The following is a 25,406-nucleotide window of genomic DNA, read 5'->3' on the forward strand; positions in this document are numbered from 1 at the left end:
TTTATCTGTTTTTATAGCTTTAGAACGCACAGAAAAGAGAAAGACATGTGTTCATGTCTCACATAAAGATTGTGGATGATGGCAAAAAAAAGTGCAGCTTTCCTGTAAGAAACAACTAAAGGATTTGTATGACCATTCTGGTAAAAAATGACTGCAATCCCTTAAATTCTTAAAACAGCAAAGCCAATAGATTTGAGCGTGAATCAACAGCACCCTCTGCTGGTTTCTGCACATTCCTTTTTGCCTCCAGCTCCAGAAGAAATGATCAATTTGATGACATATATTTCTTCAACTGCAGTATAAATCAGCATCATATTTGAAAGGGGAATTAAGTACAGTGTGTGTGTGTGTGTGTGTGTGTGTGTTGTATTTCCTCTGTTAGAGTGAGCAGCTGCTTCTATCAGCTTCTCCAGAAAGGCCTGCTGTTCAGCCATCTGGGTGACTCCTGGACCAAAATCAATCTAATCTTCACACACCCACTTGCAATAAAACATGCATCATGACAAGGGAAAAAAGAAAAACTATTGCACACATGAGCTGAAACTAAAACAATCTCTTCATGACCTTCAATTGCTTTAGAAAAAAAAATCCTCTATGGCCTGCTGGAAATCATTCTAATTTTATAGAGCGGCTTTCAAAGATGCAATATGTCGCTTTGAGTTTGACGGGATATGCCTTGTCAGCAGGCCGCTTTTCTTCTCTCGCTCTAGTATAAATATAAATCTAAACGACTCACCACATACATGCACTGGACTGCACTAATCTGAGGGAGGAATTAATATTTCAGTGACTAAAACTGACTGCTAAAGCCAGAGAGAGAGAGTCAGTTTGCAGACATGTAGAGCATGAAGCAATGACCCGAGATAAAAGGCGTTCTGTGTGTTTGTACAGCAGTCGTGTGATTTAGTCACGTTTGCTGAACAGATGCACATATCTAGCTTGATACAGGTGGTCTTAGTTGAAATCCTGCAAGAATGGCCTCTTTGTACTGACCCCCAAATGTTAAAACTGGCAGTAATGAGACAGTTGAACTGGTATTTAATGAAATATGGACAGCAGGATGTTAACCATTAACGGCTGAGTTTAGTTAATAAGAAGCCATGACGAAGTTAAAGTTTACAAATAGTGAGCCTCATAAGTATTTCATAGCATATCCACCAAATAGCAGTCCCTCCAGGATTTCACAGGCTTTTTTTGTGATTGTTGCGGCCCTAAAAAGCCCAATTTTGCGGCAGCTTGTAGCTTGTTTTTCCTCAATAACATCGTATCAGCTGGTGATTTTTAGATTTCAACAACTCCAACAAATATGCAAAACATCTGCAAATTATTTGCATATAAAAACTCAAGTGAAGAGCACATTTTTGAACATTGGCAGCAATTTACCAGCCCCCACAGGGAGGGTTTTGGTATTGTTTACATGTTATTTGATACTGGTGCCAAATCAGTACTTTTGAAACTGTGCCTGTGCCTAAACGGTGCCCGAACTTAAAAATGGAAAACTTTGTGTTAGTAATTTTAATATTTGAATAATATAAATACAATCACGACACACTAATAAATTCCACAATATGAAATAAAATCCACAACAAATGATAATAATTATCACAGCAAAACCAGCAGCAGAACCGGAAAAAGGGAATGTGCAAAAAAAATGTGCAAGATTTTACAATATTTTAATGTGCATACATTCTGCACATACAAGACGTTACTTCCACAATACCACCTTCAAGCACTTGTTGCAGGTGGCTAAGTCTGCAATAATTTAGCACCGAAATGAGGCAACGATAGACGCTTACTTTTTTGATCGGGTTATTACTTCATTGTGAAGCGCTTTGGGTGCCTTGAAAAGCGCTATATAAAATGTAATCCATAATTATTATTATTATCACACATCACACGTCCAACCTCTGTCAATGTAAAACAAGGAAACTTACTAATTAATACATTTTCATGTTAAAATATAGCGTTTTCGGGCCTCCTGGCGGCTATATTTGTGCGGCCAAGCTGTGGCTCTCATGATGGAAGACACAAATGTATCATAGTACATTTGTGCACTAGCACCATACAGAATGTACCGTAGTACCATTGAAGTTTCCCATTGTAAGGCTTATAATTAACGGCACTTAACTTCTTTTCACACTTGTATGACAAGTAATAATGTTAACGAGAGTTTGACCCCGGAATACACAGTTTCAATGGGAAAAATATTTTTGAAATTAGCAATAGTTATGTATTATGTGTCAATATATATTTTTCACTATTGTTAACACAGCAGTTATTTTCAAATGTATCATTATTTACCAACATTGGAGTCAAGTATTTACCTCCTACATCCACACAGAATTTCATACTGCAGTGAAAAACAAGCCCAAGCTGAGTAGGAATGTGATGTAATAATGTCAGAAAGTGCTTGGTATTCAGAATGTGCTGAAACTAACTGAATTAGTCAATCAATGACATAGCTAGAAAGCAATAAATGAGTCTGTGACCTGCAGTTTGCTCCTGCAAAAAGGGCACAGGTGACTCACAGAAATCAGCAAAGAGATAAGATATTTCTCCTTATCGCTCACTTTGACGAGGTTTTCTTTTTTTTTCCTATTTGGCAGATGGAGCCCTTTCACGGCACAGTACGACTTATCGCTGCCGGGGCGAGGTTCATGTTTGAGGAGTTCAATGTCAAAGGAGAAGGAGGCGTCACAGCTCAGTAGTAACACTTCCTGTGACAGGTGCCTGAGGACCTGTCTGCTGCCACTGTGTGGTTTCAACTACAAAAACATTCAGCATTCACAGTTTCAAACCACGAAGGCGTGTTCCCTCAGCTTGACTTCATTTTCTATTGATTCAGTCTTTTTGAAGAGCAGCAGCCAAATCTGTCTGTTATTTGAGATGAAAAAGCTTCTTTCGGTACAAAAATGTGCTTCAAGGCGATAAGCGCCCGTTTTTGTACCTGAGCGAGGTGGTGAGTTTGAGGGGTCGCACTCCCGGCGTGGCGAAGCGTAGGGAGTTTCTGTAGGTCACCTGCTGCACGGCACGGTTAAAACTCTCGATGTCATCTCCCTCCAGCACCAACACCGACTGACTCGGGTTCACGTGCACCTGTAAGGTCAAAGGGCCGCTAATGTAAAGCAATTGAGGTAGCAAACTACACACTGGACATGTACAGTCCTGTAAGTATGCAATCTCGTTTTGATGTCAATATACAGTACATCTTTACTGAGGTATATTTATTTATTTACTTAATTTTCTAAAATGAAATAAACAAAAACTGGTGTGTCTAAAGCAACAGAGATGGTTAGACAGCTTCCTGTTTGTTTATTTTCATTGACAGATGGCTGGATCGACAACCCCTATAGCCGGAATACTAATTCCAAGATGGAAAAATAAAACTAAAATAATAAACAATACATTTGAAAAATGAAGTGAAAAATAATTATATTTAAAGAAAATATTATATAAACAAAGTAAAATAAATACACAATTGTGAGATGATAAAAAAAAATACATGCAATAAAAAAAATGTCCAAAATAATTCAATCAAAAATAATACTAATTATAATATAAATTAATTAATAAAAATAAAATATAATAAAAATCATAGTGGTTGTAGCGCAAAAATTAAGTAAATACAGAGAGGTTTGCTGACATAATCTTGCATGAAAACCATTTTGAAAACCAGATTTAGTGTGGAAAAAGTGAGACGTTACCGTTGCTTTTATTAATATATGGGTTAAAAAACTACAGTATATGGATTTGTATACAAAACTGACACTGTATGTGTGCCGTAATACATGCAACACATTCATTTCTAATTAGCATAATAAAATAAGTATAACAAAAGTAGTTCAATATAATCATTCAAACAAAATACTTTTTAAATAATATATAAGAACAACTTAGCATTGGTAATGTTGGCCATGTGTAGTGCACCATGTTCATGGTGTCTGTTGCTTGTAATAATAGAATATCCAATTCCAATCATAATGCAATGCTTTACTTCGTTTGTGTGAGTTCCTACAAAATTCAATCAAGCTGTCTTAACATCGTAAACACAAATATGGCTGCCATCCCCTGTGGCAACAGTAAACGTGAGCAGCCTAACAGAATTCCCCGGAGGCATTACCTTCATACCGGAGCCCAAAGTCTCCAGGTCTCCAAAGTCCAACCCCTCCCTGCAGGCGTACAGACACTCCACCACGCTGTGAGGCTCCACACTGCCCGGACGCACAGTCACCCCTGACAAGAGGCCGTGATAACCTCCCACGTACTTCACTAAAAGCACATACATGAACAGGTTTATGAAAAAAAACAGCACAAGCAAAGAGTAGCATTCTTTTTTTTTTACCTTCCGGGATGCTGTTGTTCACTATCTCCTTCTGCTTCTCCTCTGGCTCTGCAGAGAATACAAATTGGGATGGGGTGAAGGAGAAAAAAGAAACACACAAATGGGAAATACACTCATCAAAATGTATGACGACAACGTGAGGAGAAGTCTGAACAGGCTGGAGAGAGACAGGAAGAATGAAAAAGCAACAAAGGTGAAAAGACACATGCTAAAAAAAAATATACTCATGCACGACTAATACATTAATTTCAGATTATTTCGAAACGCTTGCACTGAAGGTGAATTATTCATATTACTGGCAAAAGTATGTCAGCCTCCGCTACCATATGTGGCGCTGTGGCTCTTATCGTGCGACAAAACAACCTGTCTGCCACCGTAGCTCCAGTACTAGCTCAAGCGCAGGACACTTTTTTGCAGTTTCAGGTCACCGTAGGTCTCGCACAAATGTATCAGTCACCATGTTTAAAAAGAGTTACTGTACTAACTTGTGTTCATTTATAATTCCATTGATGTTGATTAGGTGCACTGTTCTTTATTACATTTTTTTTTAAACCATTGAAAAGTGGTGACTAAAGTAACTTTTCTGGCACCAAAATAATACTATTTTTATGTAAACGCAAGGCCAAAATGGCATCATTTCTTCGGTTTATGTGTGTATAATGTGTACATCTCCCATGGTCTGATTTGCTATTTACAGTTGTCCCTTGTTTATTGCGCTTAATTGGTCCAGACCCAACTGTGATAAGTGAATTTCCGCGAAGTAGGATTCGATATTAAGAAATTTTATAATTTTGTAGTTAGAGCGGGCCGCATGGTGGTCTAATGGTTAGCACGTTGGCCAACACAGTAACAGCTTGGAGATCGGGAATACCTGGGTTTGATTCTCCCCTGGGCATAGAAAAGCATAGAAAACCTGTTTATGAACTTCTAAATATGTTTTTTTTTTTTACCATTAATAGAGCCCTGTAGTCATGAAAAAAACACCCCTATAATCACCTTTACACTCCTATTATTCTTTGTTTACAGCAAATCGCTAACGCACAGGCTACGGGATCACTGCAGGTATACAAGAGACGGCCACGACTTTAAGCATAGCATGCTAGCGAGCTAACTAGTTAGCCTCCAATTTATTCATTCTAAACTTCAGAAAGGGTTTCAAATAAAGTGGAGAAAAAGGTCAAAGTAAGAAGCCAAAAATGTACCACTTCCACACTTTTCACTCTATCATGTTGGACATGCCATGCCTGACTACATGCAGTGTGAAGGTAATGTTATGTAATGTCATGTCTCATCAATGTTTTGAGTCATTACTGATGCATAGTAACCAAAATACTACATATCACTTGTCTTTAAATATTTCTGGACTAATAATAGGCCATAGTCAACAACAAAACAGCGATCATTTATTCATTAATACATTTTTGAAAAACCGTGATAGAGTGAGAGGGCGATGTTTGAATTGCAATGTAGCGAGGGACGACACCAGGGGATCATGCTGTGCTTCGCAATGTCACAGCACATGTTGGAATTCATGTTTCCTCTCAATGACCAGCCGTTCTCCAGTGCTGGCAGCACTCATGCACTCACAGACCATGCATATGTATGCTCTTGTATGAACTTAAAATACTTTAACATGCATCTTAAAAGTTTGTAAAAGTCTGCTTGTTACCCATAAGCTGCTCCCAGTGACTTCTGCAGTGTTTGTAAGAGTGTATTTGCGCTTCTCTCTCGCTAATTGGCATCCAGAGATTCAGACATTTTAGTGTGGTGCTGCTGCAGGAGGCTGATAGCTGTCTGGCCCTTGCTGAATAATTGATGATTCAGTTATATTATTAGCCCTCAAAGACAAAAACAGCTAAATCATAAGCGAGCGAACGTAAAAAACATCCCACGAGAGCACGCTTTAAAAAAAAGTTCTGATGAAAGAGTGTGGAGCTGGCGGCGTGATTTAAACGACACGTCAGTGACGGAGGGACCGCACAGCTGCTGCTCATGGTGTTTACGCAAAAATGTATTTCACCAGCGCCCCGCTCTCTGATGCTGCCTGTCACAATCAATCCTGCTGAGTGAAGGTGAAATATACATCAGCCGTGTCATCAGCGTTCCTCTCACCCCAGCAGGCGCCGACAAGCATCCGCTGACGTGGGACCGGGTTTGGCAGGGCGCCGTTGTCATGGATGAGGGCGGGGTCAAAGGTCACACCGTCCACGTACAGGGTTACCGAGGGGAATTGGACGCTGAGAGACAGGTGGTGCCACTCGCTGTCGCATACCTGTTGACCACAGAGGACGTTGAAACAGAATATTATGCACAAACAAGCTGCATACTAATAATCGGCCAATAAATAAGATAATAAAATAACGAGAAAAAGTATTTACAGATCACTAGTTTAAAACACATACTCTCAATTATTAAATGTTAACTGAGAGAAGCCACTTTGCTAGGCACCACTGTATTGATCAGCAAACTTGGCCTGCAAACATTTGTTTTAATACATAAAAAATATATAATAGTACTTTGACAAATATTTTTAATAATACTCATTTTGTTTATTTGTATTTATATATTTTTTATTTTAATATATATGATTAATATATATTTATATATGTTAAAATAAATTTTTTGTAAAATATATACACCCCTGTCTCGACAGCTTAGCTAAACTTAGTTAGCAAACATTCCTTTTTATTCTTTAAAAACGCATTATACTTAAAGAATATTTTGATTTTTATACTTATTTGTATTTATTTTATACTTCTTTCGTTTATATTTTAAAAACATGTTATCAATAAAATATATCAAATTACAGCTTATCTTATGAGCTGACAAACCCAGCTTGCAAACAGCATATTAGTACATACAGTAACATCATTACTTTTTAAATACACAATATAAAAAAAATGATTTCAAAAATATTCATATATTTTTCATTTGTTGTTACATATTTAACGCTAAGAATTCAATGTTGTTGCTGAGTTGGTGCTGAGTTGTGATGTTATTAGCAAACAAATATACTGTACTTGTTGTCAATATGATCACTTTTAGAATCCAGTATTTGTTATTTATTTTCAAAATATTCATATATTTAATGTTTATTAAATTAATATTTCTATATTCTACCATTTTAGGTATAATTTTATGGATACTTGACAAAACATACAGCATTTTGAGAAGTACCTGACATGACATTAACTCACTAACGCATCGCTTAACTTACTAACTCTCTTAAAATACCGTGTTAATAAATATTTAAAATATATAAAAGAAATTTTTTGTATTTATTTTATATTTCAATATTTTCTATTTAAAAATATATCTTTAATAAAATATTTCTTTCAACTAATAACAAAATAAATGAATATAAATCCCACTGAATGATGAGCAAAGAAGGTAGAATAATACTATGGTTAAAATGACGAGACAAGTCTTGAAATAATGGGGTTAATGAGAGCGGTGTAATGTAACAAGGTATCAGCAGGCGGTTCAGACAAATCTTAAAAGCTTAAACTCAGTATCAGCTTTAATGTAATCCTCTTCACTCTGTCTGGGGCCAGTAGCTACAGTCCAAACCGAGCCCACCATCGCAAACCCCATCGGTCTATGCTCTCATTATTCAACCTAAGATTATCTATTATGTCTCATATGTAATGCATAGTCAGATTTGCAGACATGTCTTATGTGTTTCCGGCGCATGCGTGACCATTAACCTTTCACGAGCCTCACAGTTTCCTTTGAAAGCAAGGAAAGGAAAGTGTTGCCGCTCCCCCAGTACCTGCTCCAGTTTCCACAAGAACTTGACGGGCCGTGCAGCGGAGACGTCGGGCCAGTAGAAGAGAGAGAGGCGGCAGCCATGCACCGACAGGGAGTAGTGGGAGAACGAGTCGTCTGTGAAGAAGCGCAGAAGAAGCAATTAATTGGCGGCTTAGAGCGGTCTGGTCTTTAGCTTGGGTTTCCTATGGATTTTTCTTGAGTTTAATCTTTCGACTGTGTGTGCCTCCAAGCATGACTTCTTGTGCTGAGGCAGGCAGCCTTATACAGCAAAAATATTCACACAATATTCCAGCGGCCGGCCGCAGATTCACTCTTTTATTGGACTTCTACTGCCCACTTGGCTGCTCATGTGGAGCATCTGGAGGTGAACTGCCTCCCTCAAGAGCAGCGCAACAACTCGGGCTATAAACATGCAGCAGTTTTCTCTGCCAAACTTGCACCTCTGAAGATCTGAAATGATAACCCGCTGAAGGCACTGAAATGTGGTCAAAACATAAAAAAAAAAAATTTTTTAAAAACCTCCTGAGAGGCAGGTGGATTAGTTAGAGCAGGGATTCTCAATTCGTGGGTCACAGACAGCTTGTCTGAAATAGATTTGGGCCGATGTTGATCTTTTATTTTGAAAGCAATGCAGAAACCTGAACATTGATTGACATTAAATATTAGGGGTGTCACAAGATGACAACATTTCAACATTTCTCGTTCAGAAAAGACATGTCTCGTGGGCCCTAATTATAATTTATCACACAATAAATTTCCATCCATCCATCCATCTTCTATGCCGCTTCTCCTCATTAGGGTCACGGGGGTATGCTGGAGCCTATCCCAGCTGACTTCGGGCGACAGGTGGGGTACACCCTGGACTGGTCGCCAGCCAATCGCAGGGCACATATATACAAACAACCATTTACACTCACATTCATACCTATGGACAACTTAGAGTCGCCAATTAACCTAACATGTATGTTTTTGGAATGTGGGTAGAAACCAGAGTACCCGGAGAAAACCCACGCACGCACAGGGAGAACATGCAAACGCCACACAGAAACGCCCACTCGAACCCAGGTCTTCTCGATCTCCAGACTGTGTGGCCAACATGCTAACCACTAAACCACCGCGCGGCTCAATAAATGAAAATGATCTGGAAAATGTTGTTGGCCTCAATACATGTGCATGTGTTTCCTCGTCTCTCTCCTCCAAACAGGCAGGAGGAGTGTTCACTCTTCGCATTGGTTTCAGCACCTTGGTGCGTTTGGTCCACAGAACAACGGCATGAACGGAGTGAGCCCTTTTGTCAGTCATACATCTCTTTGTCTCGGTGGGCGGAGCCGCTAGCATACACATAGAGCGTAGAAGATGTAATTTAGTAGAAATTAAATTAGTAGATTGTAATATAGTGTCTTTTTTTTCTTATTTTTTATTTTTCTTAAAAGTAATGTTAAAATCTCGTCAATCTCGTTCATCGTCTTGTCTTGTGACCCTCTTAATAAATATGACTTCAATTACAATTTAACACAGCGTGACTTTGTGTGTCGTGTGAGGAGTGACGACTCCCATCATTCTGCTATCATCTGCTGCCTCGTTAATTAAAGAACTCTACATTTCCACAGCTCAGAATGTCACAGTACGTGTTGGAATTCATGTTTCCCCTCAATGAACCACAGCTCCCCAATATCGGCAGCCCTTCGTGCAGCCCCAGACGGTGAAGCTACCACCACAATGCTTGACTCAACGACAAGACAACTATCTTGCAACTCACTTGCGTTTCCAGCTATTTAGACAGTAATAAATGTGTTGAATCATTTTGTGAATATTGAATTCATACCCTTATCCAAGCTGTACACTGACTACTCTAAAGTACATCCGAATTTACTTTCAATAGTATTGTCCCTTGAAAAGATTTGCTCTCATAAAAATGCTTGCTGAAATGTGAAGAGTGTACTTAATCGCTTTTGTGAGATACTGTATAAGTCAAATCTCTAATTTAGTGGACTTTGCTATTTTGTACAATTTTGATATTTGCTTTGAGCAGCATTTGTATTTATATTATGTATATTTTTAAAAAATGAAACAAATAATGTGAACAAAAATGCGAGTCCCAGGGTGAGACCAGTTGAGAATCCCTGTGTCAGAACACAAGTATGTAATATCGATACGAGTCCAAGTGGACCATATGGCATCTCTTTAGGACACAAAGACACGTGTACAGTAAACTATAACGTTGAACACCCCTGTGAGTGTACAATTCGAGATTTGACCAACATTTTAACAGGCTATCATGCTAGGTTAGCCAATTTGCTGAAGGAAAACAAAATGATCACACTTACATCTCCCACATCTGTACTGTAATAATAAGAATTCATTCCATTTACAGGTGCCTTTCTGGACACACGTACACCATACAAACAAGAAATAAGGACCAATAAAAGCAATACAAAAATAGATTTAAAAAACAAAATACAAAACTTCGGTTCGAATTGCAAATGTGAGGTAAAAACAAGTAGCTGATGTCAAAGTGAATATGCTGTCTGGAATAAGTGTGTTTTGAGTCTTGATCTAAAGCGGGGGAAAGAATCAATGTTGCAAAGTTCAGGGGGTAGGGGGTGGGTTCCAAAGATGAGGGGCAGAGCGGCTGAAGGCCCTGTTCCCCATGGTTGACTGGCAAGAGGAAAGGACAGTCAGATGGAGGGATGACGAGGATCTGAGCGAGTGGCAGGGTGTGGCAATATGGAGCAAAAGATATGGTGGTGTGGGGTTATAAATAGCCCTGGAAGTAAAGAGATGTAACCGACTGATGGATAGTTGGAAGAGCTCCAGGTTTTCTTTTAAGATGTGTAGCGAAGCCTGCTTTTGAGGACAATGTAGCTGCAAGAGGACACAAGCCAGTGTCTTATTGTGCCGGTCCCAAGCCCGGATAAATACAGAGGGTTGTGTCAGGAAGGGCATCCGACGTAAAACTTTTGTGTGAACATGAATGTAGTTGGTGTGAGGGAAGAGGATGCAGAAGACAGGGTTGGATGGAGGCAATTGATTCGCTGTGGCGACCCCTGAAGGGAAAAGCCGAAAGGAAAAGAAGAAGAAGAGGAGCAAAGCCTGCTTTTCTTCCTTGTTTTTTCAAGCTGTCCTCTGTGAAGTGGTGAGCTTATACACAGGGTTGAATAACAGACATTTTTCCTTCATGACGTCATGAAAAGCTGCAACTTCAAAAGCGACCATTCCTCTTCTCTCAAAATCGAAGCTAACAATTACGGGAGATGATTTTTGTCAGGTTTGGTGCTCGTAAACAGGCTCGTGTTTCTAGCTGTGAAAGCATTTTATAATAGAAATATTCTGTGTAACTCACCATTCTTGACAGTGCCACACACGATGGTCTCCTCCTCTTTGCGAGTCCCCTTAGGCTGAGCGACCACAGGCTGGACATTGGTTCCCCACCTTCGCATCCACAGCTGCAAGGTAAAATGGTCACCAGACAGCCCCGAGACGACCGAGTCGGGCACCACAGCCACGTGATTTGACCCGTTAAAGGAAAAGACCAAGGAGGAATCCGAGGAGGGCAGTGTGGGAAGGGCAGACGTCCAGTTGGCTGCAGGTGACGGAGGAGGGAGAAGGTCCACCTCGCCCCGAACAGCACCTGAAGAACATTTAGTAAAGATATCCATATGAAGTAAGAGTACAGTAAGATTCACATTTTTTGGATTTGGACCAGAACCCACCACAGAGTCGTCGCACGGATCTGTCAGAGTAGCTGTCTCGGTCACAGCCTTTGCCGATGTGGCCGGTCTGAAGCTCTACGGTGGCCTGGATGTTCCACACGGTCTCCTCACACGTCTCCAAATGCAAGCTGGGGAAGAGCGGGATGCTGCCTGATCCAGGTGTGTACTCCACTCGCTTGGTCCAACCTGTATTCAAACCATCCAAATCAGTCCAGTACAGTATACTGCTTTACAGGGCTGGAGCCTACTTCAGCTTATTATAAGGCCTTGATACATGTGTTACATTTACCTCTTAAACACAGTGTCTACACTGCTGTAACATGCTTTGTAAAGAAGCACTGAGCATAATTTCTTTTTTCTCCCAGGTCTTCTAATTTGATGACATTGACACTTATACAGGTAATTAACCTTTGATGGACATATTAGCAGTGTAATAAATGTGCACGCTGCTAAGTGTTATACAACAACATCGCTACGGTCCACCATTGTTGTTTTGGTTGTGTAATCCTTGTGGCTGACAACAATTAACACTTTCACTTGCATTTTCACAGTCCGTGTTTTTTTTTTTTTAAATAAACATTTGACACTTGATTGCATTATTGTATTACAGTTCAATATGCTTTATTACTTAATGTGTTGACAGGAGTGAGTTTCAATCTTTATTTGGATGCTCTTTTTGAAGAATGTTTTCATTGTTAGTCATCTTTGTGAACATTTTTATATATAAAATATTTTTGTCAATATTTAAAATAGGCACAGCAGCCTAAATAGGGAAGACCAGACTTCCCTCTCCCCGGCTACTTCGCCCAGCTCCTCCCGGTGGATCCCGCGGCATTCCCAAAGCAGGTGAGAGATGGAGTCTCTCCAACGTGTCCTGAGTCTACCCTGAGGCCTCTCACTGGTCAGATGTGCCCCAGGCAGGTGTCCAGGACGCATCCTGACGAAATGACCAAGCCACCTCATCTGGCTCCTCTCAATGTAGAGGAGCAGCTGTTCTACTCCGAGTTCTTCCCAGATGACAGTGCTTCTCACCTTATCTCCAAGGGAGAGCCCAGCCACCCTACAGAGAATACTTTCGGCCGCTTGTACCCGCGATTTTGTCCTTTCAGTCACTACCCAAAGCTCATGACCATAGGTGAGAGTAGGAACGTATATCGACCGGTAAATTGAGAGCTTTGCCTTTCAGCTCCCTCTTCAGCACAACGGATCGATGTAGAGTCCGCATCACTGCAGACGCCGCACCAATCCGCCTTTTGATCTCGCATTCCAGCCTTCCCTCACTTGTAAACAAGACCCCGAGGTACTTAAAATCCTCAGGCAGGATCTCATCCCCAACCCGGAGATGGCACTCCACACTTTTCCGGATGAGAAACATTGACTCTGACTTGGAGGTGCTAATTCTCATCCCAGCCGCTTCACACAAACCGATCCAGTGAGAGTTGAAGTACACAGCCCGATGAAGCCAGCAGAATCAAATCATCTGCAAAAAGCAGATCCAATCCTGCAGCCACCAAACCAGATCCTTGATGCCCTGGCTGCACCTAGAAATTCTGTCCATAAAAGTAATGAACAGAATTGGTGACAAAATGTAAAAATTTAAATATTTCTTATAAAGACTATTGCTTTGATTATTGTATTTAATATTTCTAGAAGTATTTCATAGAAGTCTGGTACAAACTAACAGCACCAGGAGGATGGTGTCGCTGTGAAATGTCATTAACCCATAATGCATTGCAATGGCAACATACTGTATATGGTGAGGTTTTATTTATTAAATATGTATAAAAAAGGAACTGTGGTGATTTTAGCATGGCACATATAAATCTCATAGCATCTTTTATCATTATGAGCCATACTTGTCTGGATAGTGAGGCTTTGAAAACGATAACTGTCGGTGTCAAACCTGTTTTTGTTTTTAGGCTCCCAATCGGCACTACAGTCTAATTTGAGATGTTTTCAGTAATAATTAAAAAAGCAACAACTATGTAGCGTAAAGTAGGGACATGTATTTCACCAAATGATCTTGATCAAGTATGGGGAAAATGAACAATTATCTGGTTAATGCATCGTGTTTTCCACATATATATTGTCATGTTAACGTCATGTTGTTCTTCTGCAGACCACAAACTAGTCGCGACTGAATCAAGAGCGCCTCTGCTATTTCACCTAAGCAGTGCACTACATTTTCAAAGACCCAATCAATAAACAATTGAATCAAATTCAATTCCCCACAATCGACAAAACTCGATGAATGAATTATTATGTCCACCTCTCATGGAAAGAGCTTTCAATTAAGCTAAAGTGTGACTGGACCGTGAGATGACCGTGAGGTCATCGTGCCTGGAAAAAAAAAACTATGCAAGCCTAAATGTTGCAAGAAAAAACCCACAATGATGCACACTTATGTCAAAACAGTTGAAATTGTTATCTTGCCTCAATATTAAGCTCCATCACCACCTCCTGCAAATCAATGGTGACTCACAAAAAGCAACAGCCCACATAAATCCCGACCCACAAACTAAAATCCAGCCATGTGACAATTAAAGGGATAGTTTGGATTTTTTGACATGATGTTGTATTACAACCCCATCAGCAGTGGACTGTTTCAACTGTGACTTAACCCCCCCCCCAGTTTGGACCCCCGAGTCCAGTTTTGGTTGGATTTTTTTTGCTTAGTTGCTGGGTCGTTTGAGTAAAAAGTTTGGCTTCTCAAAACAATATGCGTTCAAAGGAGTAATACATTTGCATCATACAAATGCCTCCTCCTCAAAAAAATCATCCATCCATCCATCAGGGTCGCGGGGGCATTCTGAAGCCTATCCCATCGCCAGCCAATCGCAGGGCACATATAGACAAACCATTCACACACTTTTAAGTTGCCAATTAACCTAACATGCATGTTTTTGGAATGTGGGAGGAAACCGGAGTACCTGGAGAAAACCCACACACGCACGTGGAGAACATGCAAACTCCACACAGAGATGCCCAAGGGAGAATCGAACTCAGGTCTTCCCGATCTCCAGACTGTGACTGTGGGGCCAACATGCTAACCACTAGTCCACCGTATAATCAGACCACACAAATCGTTCGGCGTGATATTTGTGTCCCTGCGCACTGTCCCCTCTCTATTTGTGTGTCTGTGATGACGATGCTCGCATCTTCATCCTCAACAAAGCGCCGCGGCCATCTTGTTTATGTGTGTTCCACAGCGGAAGAAGATGTGAGCGTCTTCCTCACCAACACACAAATGGGAGAGGCGACAGTGTACAGGAACACGGCGGGAGACAAATATAATGCCGAGCTATTTGTGAGGTATACTAAGCAGAACTACCTTCCTCGTCACGGAAATCCCACCAGAACTGGACTCGCGAGACCAAATGGGGTGGGGGGGTAAGTCACTGTTGATATAGTCCAGTGCTGATGGGGATGTCATACAAATTCATGTCAAAAAATCCAAACTATCCCTTTAAAACAAGGAACGGTGATGCAATCCAAATGCAATGTTACCCATCCATCCGGGCTTGCAAGACGGCTTGACCGTGATGGCAACCTGAGCGTCGGCCTGAGCACGGTTCTTGCCGCAGTCAAAGGCGGTCACCCAGAAAGTGTGTACACGCTGACGCCTGGAGTCCAGCGGCTCAGTGTTCTTAATGTTACCTAGGAAACGGAGGTGGAGAGGTGTTTTTGGGGGGGTGCAGAAGAAAATATAATGAGTCCAGGACTAAAAGTGGAGCACAGGAGTTAGTCACCAAATCCCCCGCACAATCGCACAATGGCTACTTTTTGATACACAGCACATGTACTTCAGGCTATTTGTTAATATGAGGTGAGAGAAAGTGATTGTCGCAGAAAGGATTCTAGAGCAGGGTACAAGGACCAGAGAGCATCAAATAGACATGACATGATGAGGAAAAGCCTGCAGGGGGGTCACAACACAAGGTCCTCAAATAATTCTGCAGTCACAGTGAACCAGCTTCCTTCCTTCCCCCCCTTTCCTTTTCTTTCCTGCTTTGTCTTGTCAGTCAGTCTGCCAGTGGATGGCATAACGAGGAAGAAGACGTGAGGGAATAGCAGCAACAAAGAGACGCTGCATATACCTGAACAGCTGCTGTCGTGTTTATGCAGATAGAAACAAAGGTCCACCCACGCTTTAAGTCTATTTTGAACATTTTGGGGCTTCTACCTGGCACAAGAACAAAGTAGTAAAAATTCATCTACCGGTATATGATATTAAATTCATTGCTTTACACTGAGCTGCAGCCTGGCCCTTTCTAGTGTTGCAAAGTGGTCCAAAGTCAAATTCCTGCTTCAATGGTTATCGTCACCTCTTCTCCTTACAAAAACAAGCCAATACAAAAGAGCCAAAGAAAAAGCAAAACACACATTACAGTATCTATTCTCCAAATTAAAAAAATAAACAAGAAATACTTATTATTAATAATTATTCAGGAAAAGAAAAATGCTCCTCTCTGTAAAGACAGTCAAGAACAGGACCAACAGAATGGCAACAAACATCACCAGCAGGCAAATTGATGACATTCATTCATTGCAGGCATATTGAATTGCCTGTGATGAGTCAAGTGATGTAAACGATATTGAGCAGACACACTGATATGCAGATAAGTGAACTCTGATGGGCTTTTTTATGTTAAAGTTGGCTGTTTTCTTTTAATTTTACACAAACACGGGAACCACTCATAAAAGAACTGCATAGTTCAGTGTTTAAATGATTTCAAAGTAGGCCTACACATGCACTCTGCTCTTCTGTTAGTTGAATTCTGTTGTTGGAACAGGTAAATTTGAAAAAGATTCAAACTCCAGACCATTTTTCCTCACTGGAAGAGGAGGCAAAATGGCTCTTTTGATGCTAAAGGTTGCGCGAGGGCAACATGACCAGGAAAAAGAATGGGAGTAAGTCAGCTGATATACATTTTTATAGTATGTAGCCTTTGTAAACCCACTTTTCCACTGTGGGTAACTGAAAAAAAAAAACATGTCTCATTAAACGCATCGGTCGGAACGAGACACATGAACAAACAGCAATCCTGTAGTTATTTCGACATAGACAAACATTTTCCTGTCGACGAGGAGCAAATTTTATCCGAGAGGAGATTGAGGGCTGCTGCAGCAAAATGGAGACTGCGGGGTATAATATTGCAGCGTCCAGACTCCTAAGGCATCAGGGAGTGACGTTAACCTACTTACTTTCGCACAGCCACGCCAGCTCCATTACACAGGTACTAGAAATAGTACCTGCTGGTACCTTGTTCTGCCTATGGAAAAAGTGAGTAGTTCCATGTAGGTATCATGCAGTGGAAGACATACATGGGGCATACATGGTTGATGCCCCACCTATTCTTTCACGTAAAAAAGGCTAGTAGAGCCAATCTCCATTTGGAACAATGAAAGACGATGTAGGGTGTATTTTAAGTGTCTTACCGTCGTTGTCAATAGCAAAGGGCACATTGGGCGTGATGATGTCATAGAAGCAAATCTGGCTGTACTGTGGAGAGCAGTCAGCATCCAGAGCCTCCACTCGTACGATACGGTCGAAGAGACGCCCCTCCGGGACCGATGCCTCATAGCGACGCTCCACAAACACGGGAGAGAACTCATTGACGTCATTGACACGTACGTGCACAGTGGCCCTGAGGGATGAAGAAGGGGAGAAGCAGCGTTTGGAAAGGCTGGGAGGGAAAAAAAAAAAAAAGATCCTCATTCCCAGGAGGATGGACCCACTTGTGGGATTTCTTGCTGTTGACTCCATCGGGCCCCTCGCCACAGTCGTAGGCCTGGATGGTGAAGCTGTGCTCCCGCTGGCTCTCGCAGTCCAGCGGCTCCTTGGAACGAACCAGACCTTCGCCTGTGGAGCGGTCCAGGACCACAGCCTCGAATTGGACCGAACCTGAGCCCGAGGGCCCGTTATGTACCCGGAAGCCACAAATTTCACCTGAGAGAGGGAGGGAAATCATGTACAAATCATGTATTTATCCATATATTTCTCTATCACAGGCTAGTAATATGCTAGCTAGTCCTATCTGCCTCTGTATCAATCTAGGTAACTATGTATACTGTATGTCTATTTATGTCTATTTATCCACTGTATATTTGTATCGATTCATTTATCCCTCTATCTAGCCTTCCTTGGCTAGCTTCAGCTAACTAGCCATATGTAGCTAACGATCTACCTTCGCTAGCTAATAATAATGACTGACTAAAAAAATAAGTACTTGACAAAATTATTTGAAGAAAACAATACATCATATTAAATACATCAAATCAGAATCAGATTACTTATATATAATCTATTAGTTTAGGCTGTTTTTACTGTAGTATATTATTGTAGTATATTACCAGCATATTATACTGATGTATAGTATGTCAATATTATAACTACTAAAAATATAAAGTATGTACAATTTTATGTTATATGAAAAGCACTGCATATAAAAAGTACTAGCGTTGTGAAGAGGTCTCGTGTCTGAAGATCTCGCAAGATTAAAATGTGACAAGAATTCTTGTTTAGAAGAAAATGCTAATAAATAAATAAATTAAACACACAATAAATGAAAATTAACTTGATAATTTTGCCGGCCTCCATATTTTCTCGTCTCTCGCCTCCAAACAAGCAGGAAAAGGGTTCATATGCTACATAGATATATTCAACAGCGAACAGAGTGGGACCTCCTGATACTCATACAATCGCGTTGTCTTTAGGGGGGAGGCGGGGCTGCGAGCATACACACACAGCAAAAGAGTGGAGCATGGTGAGGAGCAATGTAAGATAACGGGAGGGGAAAAAGAGCCTTGCAAAGCCAAATGCCACAGCCCCCGTGTGGGAATATTAATAATGAGCAAGGTGAGCCCATCAACACGAACGAGCCAGTATGCTAAATTTATTAGTAAGTGGTAGCAGCATATCCACTCGACCCAGTTTTCTCATCTAGGTAAAAAATTACACATGGAGATGCAGAGCACTTCGTCCCGACAGTCAACACTCACTGAGACTTTTGGTCGGCAAAGTAAATACAAACGTATCAGCGCAAAATTGTGTGTGTTCACAGAAAGTCATCGCAAAAGAATGGTTCTTTAATACAGTTGAGAAGAAAGCATTTGAAGAAATGCTGCAAACGTTAGACAGCAGGAAGTGCCTGTGAGAAAATACACGTCATAAACGGCAATTCACAACTTGACAGAGTGAAAGATGACATATTAAAGGGAATATTGCATTATTACGATATATTATTATATATTGTCATAACATTAGTGGTTTATTTGGTCTCAAAAAATGTTGACAATAATGTCGTTTAGTATCAATTTGAGAGACAATAAACATTTCAAAACACATCTGCATTGTTTTGTGACATGGTTAAATACAAAGCTTTGTTCGTCAGGTCGTATTTTTTCATTGCGCTTTTCCTAAAATGAATGTTAAAATCTCATCTTGTTCTTGTGGGCCCAATCTCATGCATCATCCTGTTTTATGACACCCCTACAGTATACACACAATACCAATAAATACTTTTAAAACAAAAGCTGCAAAGAGTAATTTTGTAACTACAGCAACACACATTTCCCCTCTGAGGATCAATACAGGATTATCTTATTTTAACATTATATTGAATTAAAAATGAGGGATGCTCCGATCAGGGTTTTATACTGCCGACTCCGATACCGATCATCCAGGGCTGAAATCGCTCACAACACATCAGGCCACTACCGAAACCTAACACTACATATGTTTTTATTTTGGAGTTTGGAAAAGTTTACGCTACGTGCAGCGTTCATTTCTATGTTGCTGTGTGAAATCAATGCGGCCAGGACGGATGTTCCAGTAAAGCTTAAAATGACCAAAATATGACAAAATACTGTAAGTATTCCATGTTATCATGGATGTACTTGTTACTATACGGTCACAGCATGGATAGAAAACCGTCAAACCTTCTTGGAGGTGTTTTAATAGCGGGCTTTATAGGTAGAATGGGTGTGTTCTGTTACGTGCATTAATGAGGTGTCTCTTTTTTTTTATCTTTTTAGAGAAAGACGTGTGCTCATGTCTCACATAAGGATTGTGGATGATGGGCAAAATTCCCAAAAAAGTTCAGTTTTCCTTTAAGGACTTAAGATAATTAATAAAATAACTAAATATCTTATTAAAATAACATATGTTCTACCAGCCATCAATTAGGATTTACTGAAATAAAAAGAAGAAGCACGTTAAGTGCATTTTAAGTATAAAAAAAGGCAGACTGCCTTGTGCTATCACTGGTGATAATCTGCAGCGTAGAACAGGGATGAATGGTGCCACCACTCAATGCAAAATAGAATGTCATCCAATCTCTTACTCTGAGTGACACCAGCCCATTACGTTCTAGCGTGTCCTTCTAGTTGCTCTATAATAATTTGAAGCAACGTGGTTATTTTCAGGTCCCAGGGTGCACACATGATAGAGTGGCTGACTGCTACTGCAATGATGGCTTCAATTACACTACTGTGCTCTAAAAATAGAAGCCCTCTGCGGGGCTAAAATAAGGAAAATATGGTGGCCAGTGACAAACTGGAAGAAATCATCTCCTCTAAGGTTGCCCAGGTCATTGCATGTACTGTACCGGCGTAGTGCAGTGGGGCATCTTTATCCAGGGCGAAGAGTGGTGGGTTGAGGAGCACGGTGTTGTCGTTCTCCATGACGATGCCCTGGTACTCGGTCTCGATCCATGGCTTGTGCTTATTAGCTGGAAGGACCAAGAAGGCTTTGGATCAAAGGGAGCTATTTGAAGAGAGCAACTCATCTATTTTTAACACTCCATTTGGACAACAGCGTGATGAGAGAGGAACTACACAATGAATGCATATAGGACATCGGACAACTATTCCTGAACCACTTCACACAAAAGCACTAATACACCAAATGGTGGTGCTGTAATTAAACTAAAAAAGTCGTGTTGACTTTAAATGCGCTCTACTGTAACTTTAGGCTGTTTAGCCAAATCACCGCATAATTTGGTACGCACCTTTGGAGGACTGACAAGCACGTGTGTACAATTTGGGCACGATTGGTTGAAAAACATGGCCGCCATCATGCAAAACATCCTTGCAGGGTACCGGTGGAACTTAGCAACTAATATATCTACTGTTCATTGGCCACTTGATGGTTTGTTATAAAACTGAGGATATCTGTATTACACGTATGCAAGCATGCTTTCCAGTATGTCAGCAGCCATCTTGCCAGCTTCTACCCAACAGAGCAATGACAACCTGATCAAATGCCCCCCCCCTCCCCTTTTAAATCACCCTCACACCATATCGAGTGGCTATCAATCAGCTACACATGATTTGTAACTCAAACGCCCGAGGTTTTTCTGTGAATTTAACCTTTAATTGCCAATTAATTATTCATCCCAGCGCTGGATGTTCAGTGCTGGCGGATCAAAAGGCCAAGTTAATGAGCAAGAAGGGAGGATTGTTCTACACACTGCCGCAAAGTCACAGCGTCTCCTTTTTTTGTCTATTGTCCTGCAGCTCCTTTTGCAAGTTGGAAAAATCAGAGGCTTCACAAAAAAAAAGCCATCTTCCTCACAGATACAATGACATGACACCTTTGAAGATAAGACTGGCTTTAAAGGCTTTAAAATACCGTATTGACCCAAATATAAGATGGTATTTTTCCCAGGGAGAAAAGTCAGAAAAAGGACTGGTCGTCTTATATCCAGGGTCAAGAGAGTCATACATGTTAACTATAGCAAGCCTGAGATTTTCTTCCTGACACTCACACATGCACAACAGTGACCCTTTTTTTAAATTTTTTTTTTTATTTTGTTAGAGGGACTGTCTTATATTCGGCTAAATATGGTACATTTTGCAGCGTACAAAATGACAACACATGACTAAACTAGAGTTGTAAAAGTTAGCTATGAGACAAATACTGTACTTTCTCTGAATACACTCTCGGGTCACATCATTAGGCACACCTATGCTAATCTAATTCATTCATTTTGGCAAATTCTGATGCAAATATTCTGGATTTTGCGTAATCTTTGTTCCATAACACAAAGAAAAGTCAGTTTTATAGATTTTTGATTGAAGTTAAAAAACTCACAACATTTCAGACAATCCCAAAAGTATTCATACCCTTTCATCATTTTCGAGTTCAAGTGTTTTACTGTTTTGGTTGAATGGTTATACCTTTTACCTGGAAGTGGCAAAAGACTAAAATGTTAAAATATATGTATTAAAAAATATATATTTGTTGAGTAATACTGCAGTTCGACTGCAATGCGCTCCACAAATATGGTGGACATTTGGCCGAAAAGGCTACAGTATCACACAAAAGTGAGTATACTCCAAACATTTCAGCAGCCATTGTATGATGTCATCTCAAGGGGAAGTACTTTAAAAAGCAAACACAAGTGAATACTAAGGCCCTGTCCACACGGAAATGTTCCTGGGATTTTTCTTTTTTGGCAGGTTGAAAAAGAAATTGTGCCCACACTGTGCCGGATTACTAAATAGTTGCATCCAGACGGGAACGGATCACTGGGTGAAAACGATGTGATACACAAGGCACACCTACGTGTGGCGCTGTGAACAGACACAGACGGACCCATGTGACACACCAAACTATAGAAGAAGAAAGAAGGCATGCGCATAACTGTTGTCTTTCCAAGGCTCATCTAGACTTACAACAATGTGGAATTATTCTGCGAGTCATTTTGGAGTATAAGACAACAAAATATCGGGAGAATGTCAACTGGGGTGGTTCATGTCAATCGAAATATTCAGATATGTTAGCTTGTCGTTAAAGCTCACTTGCGACGTCATCGTTTTCATAAAACAGCAGTTTTGCTTGTCTACATGGAAACGACAAGCCGGCGTTCTCAGATTTTCCCCACACTGTTCTCAAAAATACCGTTTAAGGGCACCCAGAATGCCGTTTCCGTGTGGATGAAAGGCTAAAACGACACAATACTTTGCCGTTTTGAGCCGAAAGATAATTGAGTCTTGGCGGTGGTAGCTGCATGAGTGCTGCCAACACTGAGGAGCTGTGGTTCATTGGGGGAATCATGAATTCCAGCATGTATCGTGACATGTGAAACAGAGCATGATGCCATCCTTCACATCCCAGGTTTCCAACATAATAAGGAGCCCAAGGAGCCTTGCTGAGGAAGATGAAAAAGACGGAGTGGCCAAGTATGTCTCCTCCAGACCTGAACCCAATTGAACACCTGCGGGGCATCCTCAAGTGAAAGGAAGGTGGAGAAGGGCAAGGTGTCAAACATTTACCTGCTCCACCTGTGAGGAGTGGAGCAGTTCTGGTGAATTCCATGCCCATGAGGATTAAGGCGGTGCTAGATAACAATGGTGTTTGCACTAAATATTCACACGAAGGACACAATTGGACATATTAACTGCCAGGGGTTCTCACCAAATCTGTATATTATTGTCCCTTGAGAAGATATAAAATGCTTGCTGAAATGTGACACACTGTGTGCGTTACTGTGTCGCTAGAAATCCTCCTATACAGACAAAATAAAGATACAGTATAACAATTATCCAGTCTGGCCACGTCGCCGACTCTATTCCCACAGTCTCTTTTTTTGGTCATTTATCTCCCGCCCTCAGCTGCCCTCCCTCCTCCGTCCCTCCCTCCATGTAGTATTAATCTGAGCATCAGGCATGTGGATTACATTCAGGATTACAGATTGAGAGGCATTCCATCTCTGTCTCCCTTGGCACTCGTCCTGCCTCTGTCACTCTATCTCCCCACAACACGCCTGCCTCGTCTGCCACCATTGGCCAACATGTCTTCCTGACACCACCTGATCACTCAGACCACATTCACCCTTCCTCCTCCTCCTCCTCCTCTCTCCTTGTCTGCATCTTTTCAGCCATGACTGCTGCTGCTGCTCCTGTCACTGCTCCTTCTCTGCCGTCTCTGCATCCCTGACGCTGCATCCTGCCCCCGTCCTTTCCCAACATCTCTCCAACCCACCTTCCCGCCCTCCTCACATGATCTTTACAACACTTGACTTGGAATCGGGAGGATGATAAATCTGATGCCGGAGGAAGAAAATAAGAGTCACGGCACGCGCATGAAAGGACATTCACTCGCCAAACTTGCTTGCCGGTTTATTAGGCATGGCCATAATACAGCTCAAGCTGCTGGGGGTCCTAATATTCTGAAAACTGGCTGCATATTTGGAACAGCTCTCAGTGCATCCATTTGTTAAAACGAAAACAAGATGAGGAGTGGACTTATATTACAAGCACTTAATACAGTAACTGGTCACTTCATTAGGTACACCAGCGCAATCTAATGAGAGCCAAAACAAGAACGCTGCTTTCACAAAGATAATAATAGGTATGAATGTGAGTGTGAATGGTTGTTTGTCTATATGTGCCCTGCGATTGGCTGGCGACCAGTCCAGGGTGTACCCCGCATGTCGCCCGAAGTCAGCTGGGCTAGGCTCCAGAGTACCCCTGTGACCCTAATGAGTCCTAAGCGGCATAATAAATGAATGAATGAATGAATTATCCCAAAGATTATCACAATATTATAGTACAAGTAAATGAAAATTGAAATAAACATAATACATAATAGTAACAATAAGAACTTTTATTATATATTTGCAAATACATTATTTGTGTAAAAAAGATTTAATGATAAAAATAAAATGTTTACAACTAGGATAATGTAATACAACTACTAATAATATATTTTAGACAAACATTGTTATAATATTACTTGTGTGTAAAATATTATTTTCGTATAAATATATCCATTTTTGTTTTGTAAATGCATGATTATAGAAACGACTTATATTATTTTGTAAAATTAAAACATAAAATACAATTTTACAAATATAATCTTAATGTTTATCATCTCCATCGATTGTAACCCATTATTTATTACGTTTTAAATATTTTTTTGTATAATTATAAGAAGAATAAATCTGTGTTGACAATTAAACAATCCTTTTACCACTGGTAATGTATTAATTTCAACTACTAACATGTTTACTGACACTGAGATGCAGCAAAAAAAAACAGAAACAGCTCTCAGTATGATGCAGTGCAGTTCCACCTGATCACAACGATAAACATACACATTACTACTCCTGAGCATCATTAGATTAGTCAAATCTGAATTCCTGTATTGGGATCTGTGCAGGTGTACCTAATGCTGTGTCCACCTTATAACCAGGTAACTTCTGGGTGCAATTAGAAAGCAACACAGCCACAACAACATGAAACAAGTCAATAATCAGATGAGGAACTGACCTTTGTTGCCACTGGCAACCGAAGTCAAGCAAAGGAAGAGGAAGGAGAGAAATTTCATTCTGTCCATCTGAGGGAGGAGAGGTGTACAAGGGGGCAACAGGGTTAGATTTGAGGGGGGATAGAAGGGACATGCATCAACAACTGATTAGAAGAGACAGGCAAGAGAGGTTAACAGAAATACAACGTGCACAAGCAAAAAAAAAAAAAGGTGCGTAGTGATACGTACATCCAATAAATGATTCATATTTGTATGTGTGACACAGCAATGCGTGTGTGCGCGTGTGTGGAAGTGGGTGTTAGCC

General features: G+C 40.7%; 1 protein-coding gene across 1 annotated transcript in view; it reads right to left on the reverse strand.

Moving 5' to 3' along the window:
* Positions 1-25,406, reverse strand: part of clstn3 (calsyntenin 3) — a 33,586-nt gene that overhangs the window by 7,586 nt on the left and 594 nt on the right. Inside the window, exons 2-13 of the mRNA XM_054781804.1 lie at positions 25,105-25,171; positions 20,436-20,558; positions 17,566-17,776; positions 17,266-17,474; positions 15,334-15,483; positions 11,827-12,012; positions 11,457-11,744; positions 8,115-8,227; positions 6,455-6,614; positions 4,343-4,390; positions 4,121-4,269; positions 2,948-3,096 (exon numbers count right to left, since the gene is read on the reverse strand). Coding sequence (XP_054637779.1) covers positions 2,948-3,096; positions 4,121-4,269; positions 4,343-4,390; positions 6,455-6,614; positions 8,115-8,227; positions 11,457-11,744; positions 11,827-12,012; positions 15,334-15,483; positions 17,266-17,474; positions 17,566-17,776; positions 20,436-20,558; positions 25,105-25,171 — 1,853 coding nt within the window. The remainder of the gene's footprint in view (positions 1-2,947; positions 3,097-4,120; positions 4,270-4,342; positions 4,391-6,454; positions 6,615-8,114; positions 8,228-11,456; positions 11,745-11,826; positions 12,013-15,333; positions 15,484-17,265; positions 17,475-17,565; positions 17,777-20,435; positions 20,559-25,104; positions 25,172-25,406) is intronic.

The sequence above is a fragment of the Dunckerocampus dactyliophorus genome, chromosome 7 (assembly GCF_027744805.1).
Source record: "Dunckerocampus dactyliophorus isolate RoL2022-P2 chromosome 7, RoL_Ddac_1.1, whole genome shotgun sequence".
NCBI lineage: Eukaryota > Metazoa > Chordata > Actinopteri > Syngnathiformes > Syngnathidae > Dunckerocampus > Dunckerocampus dactyliophorus.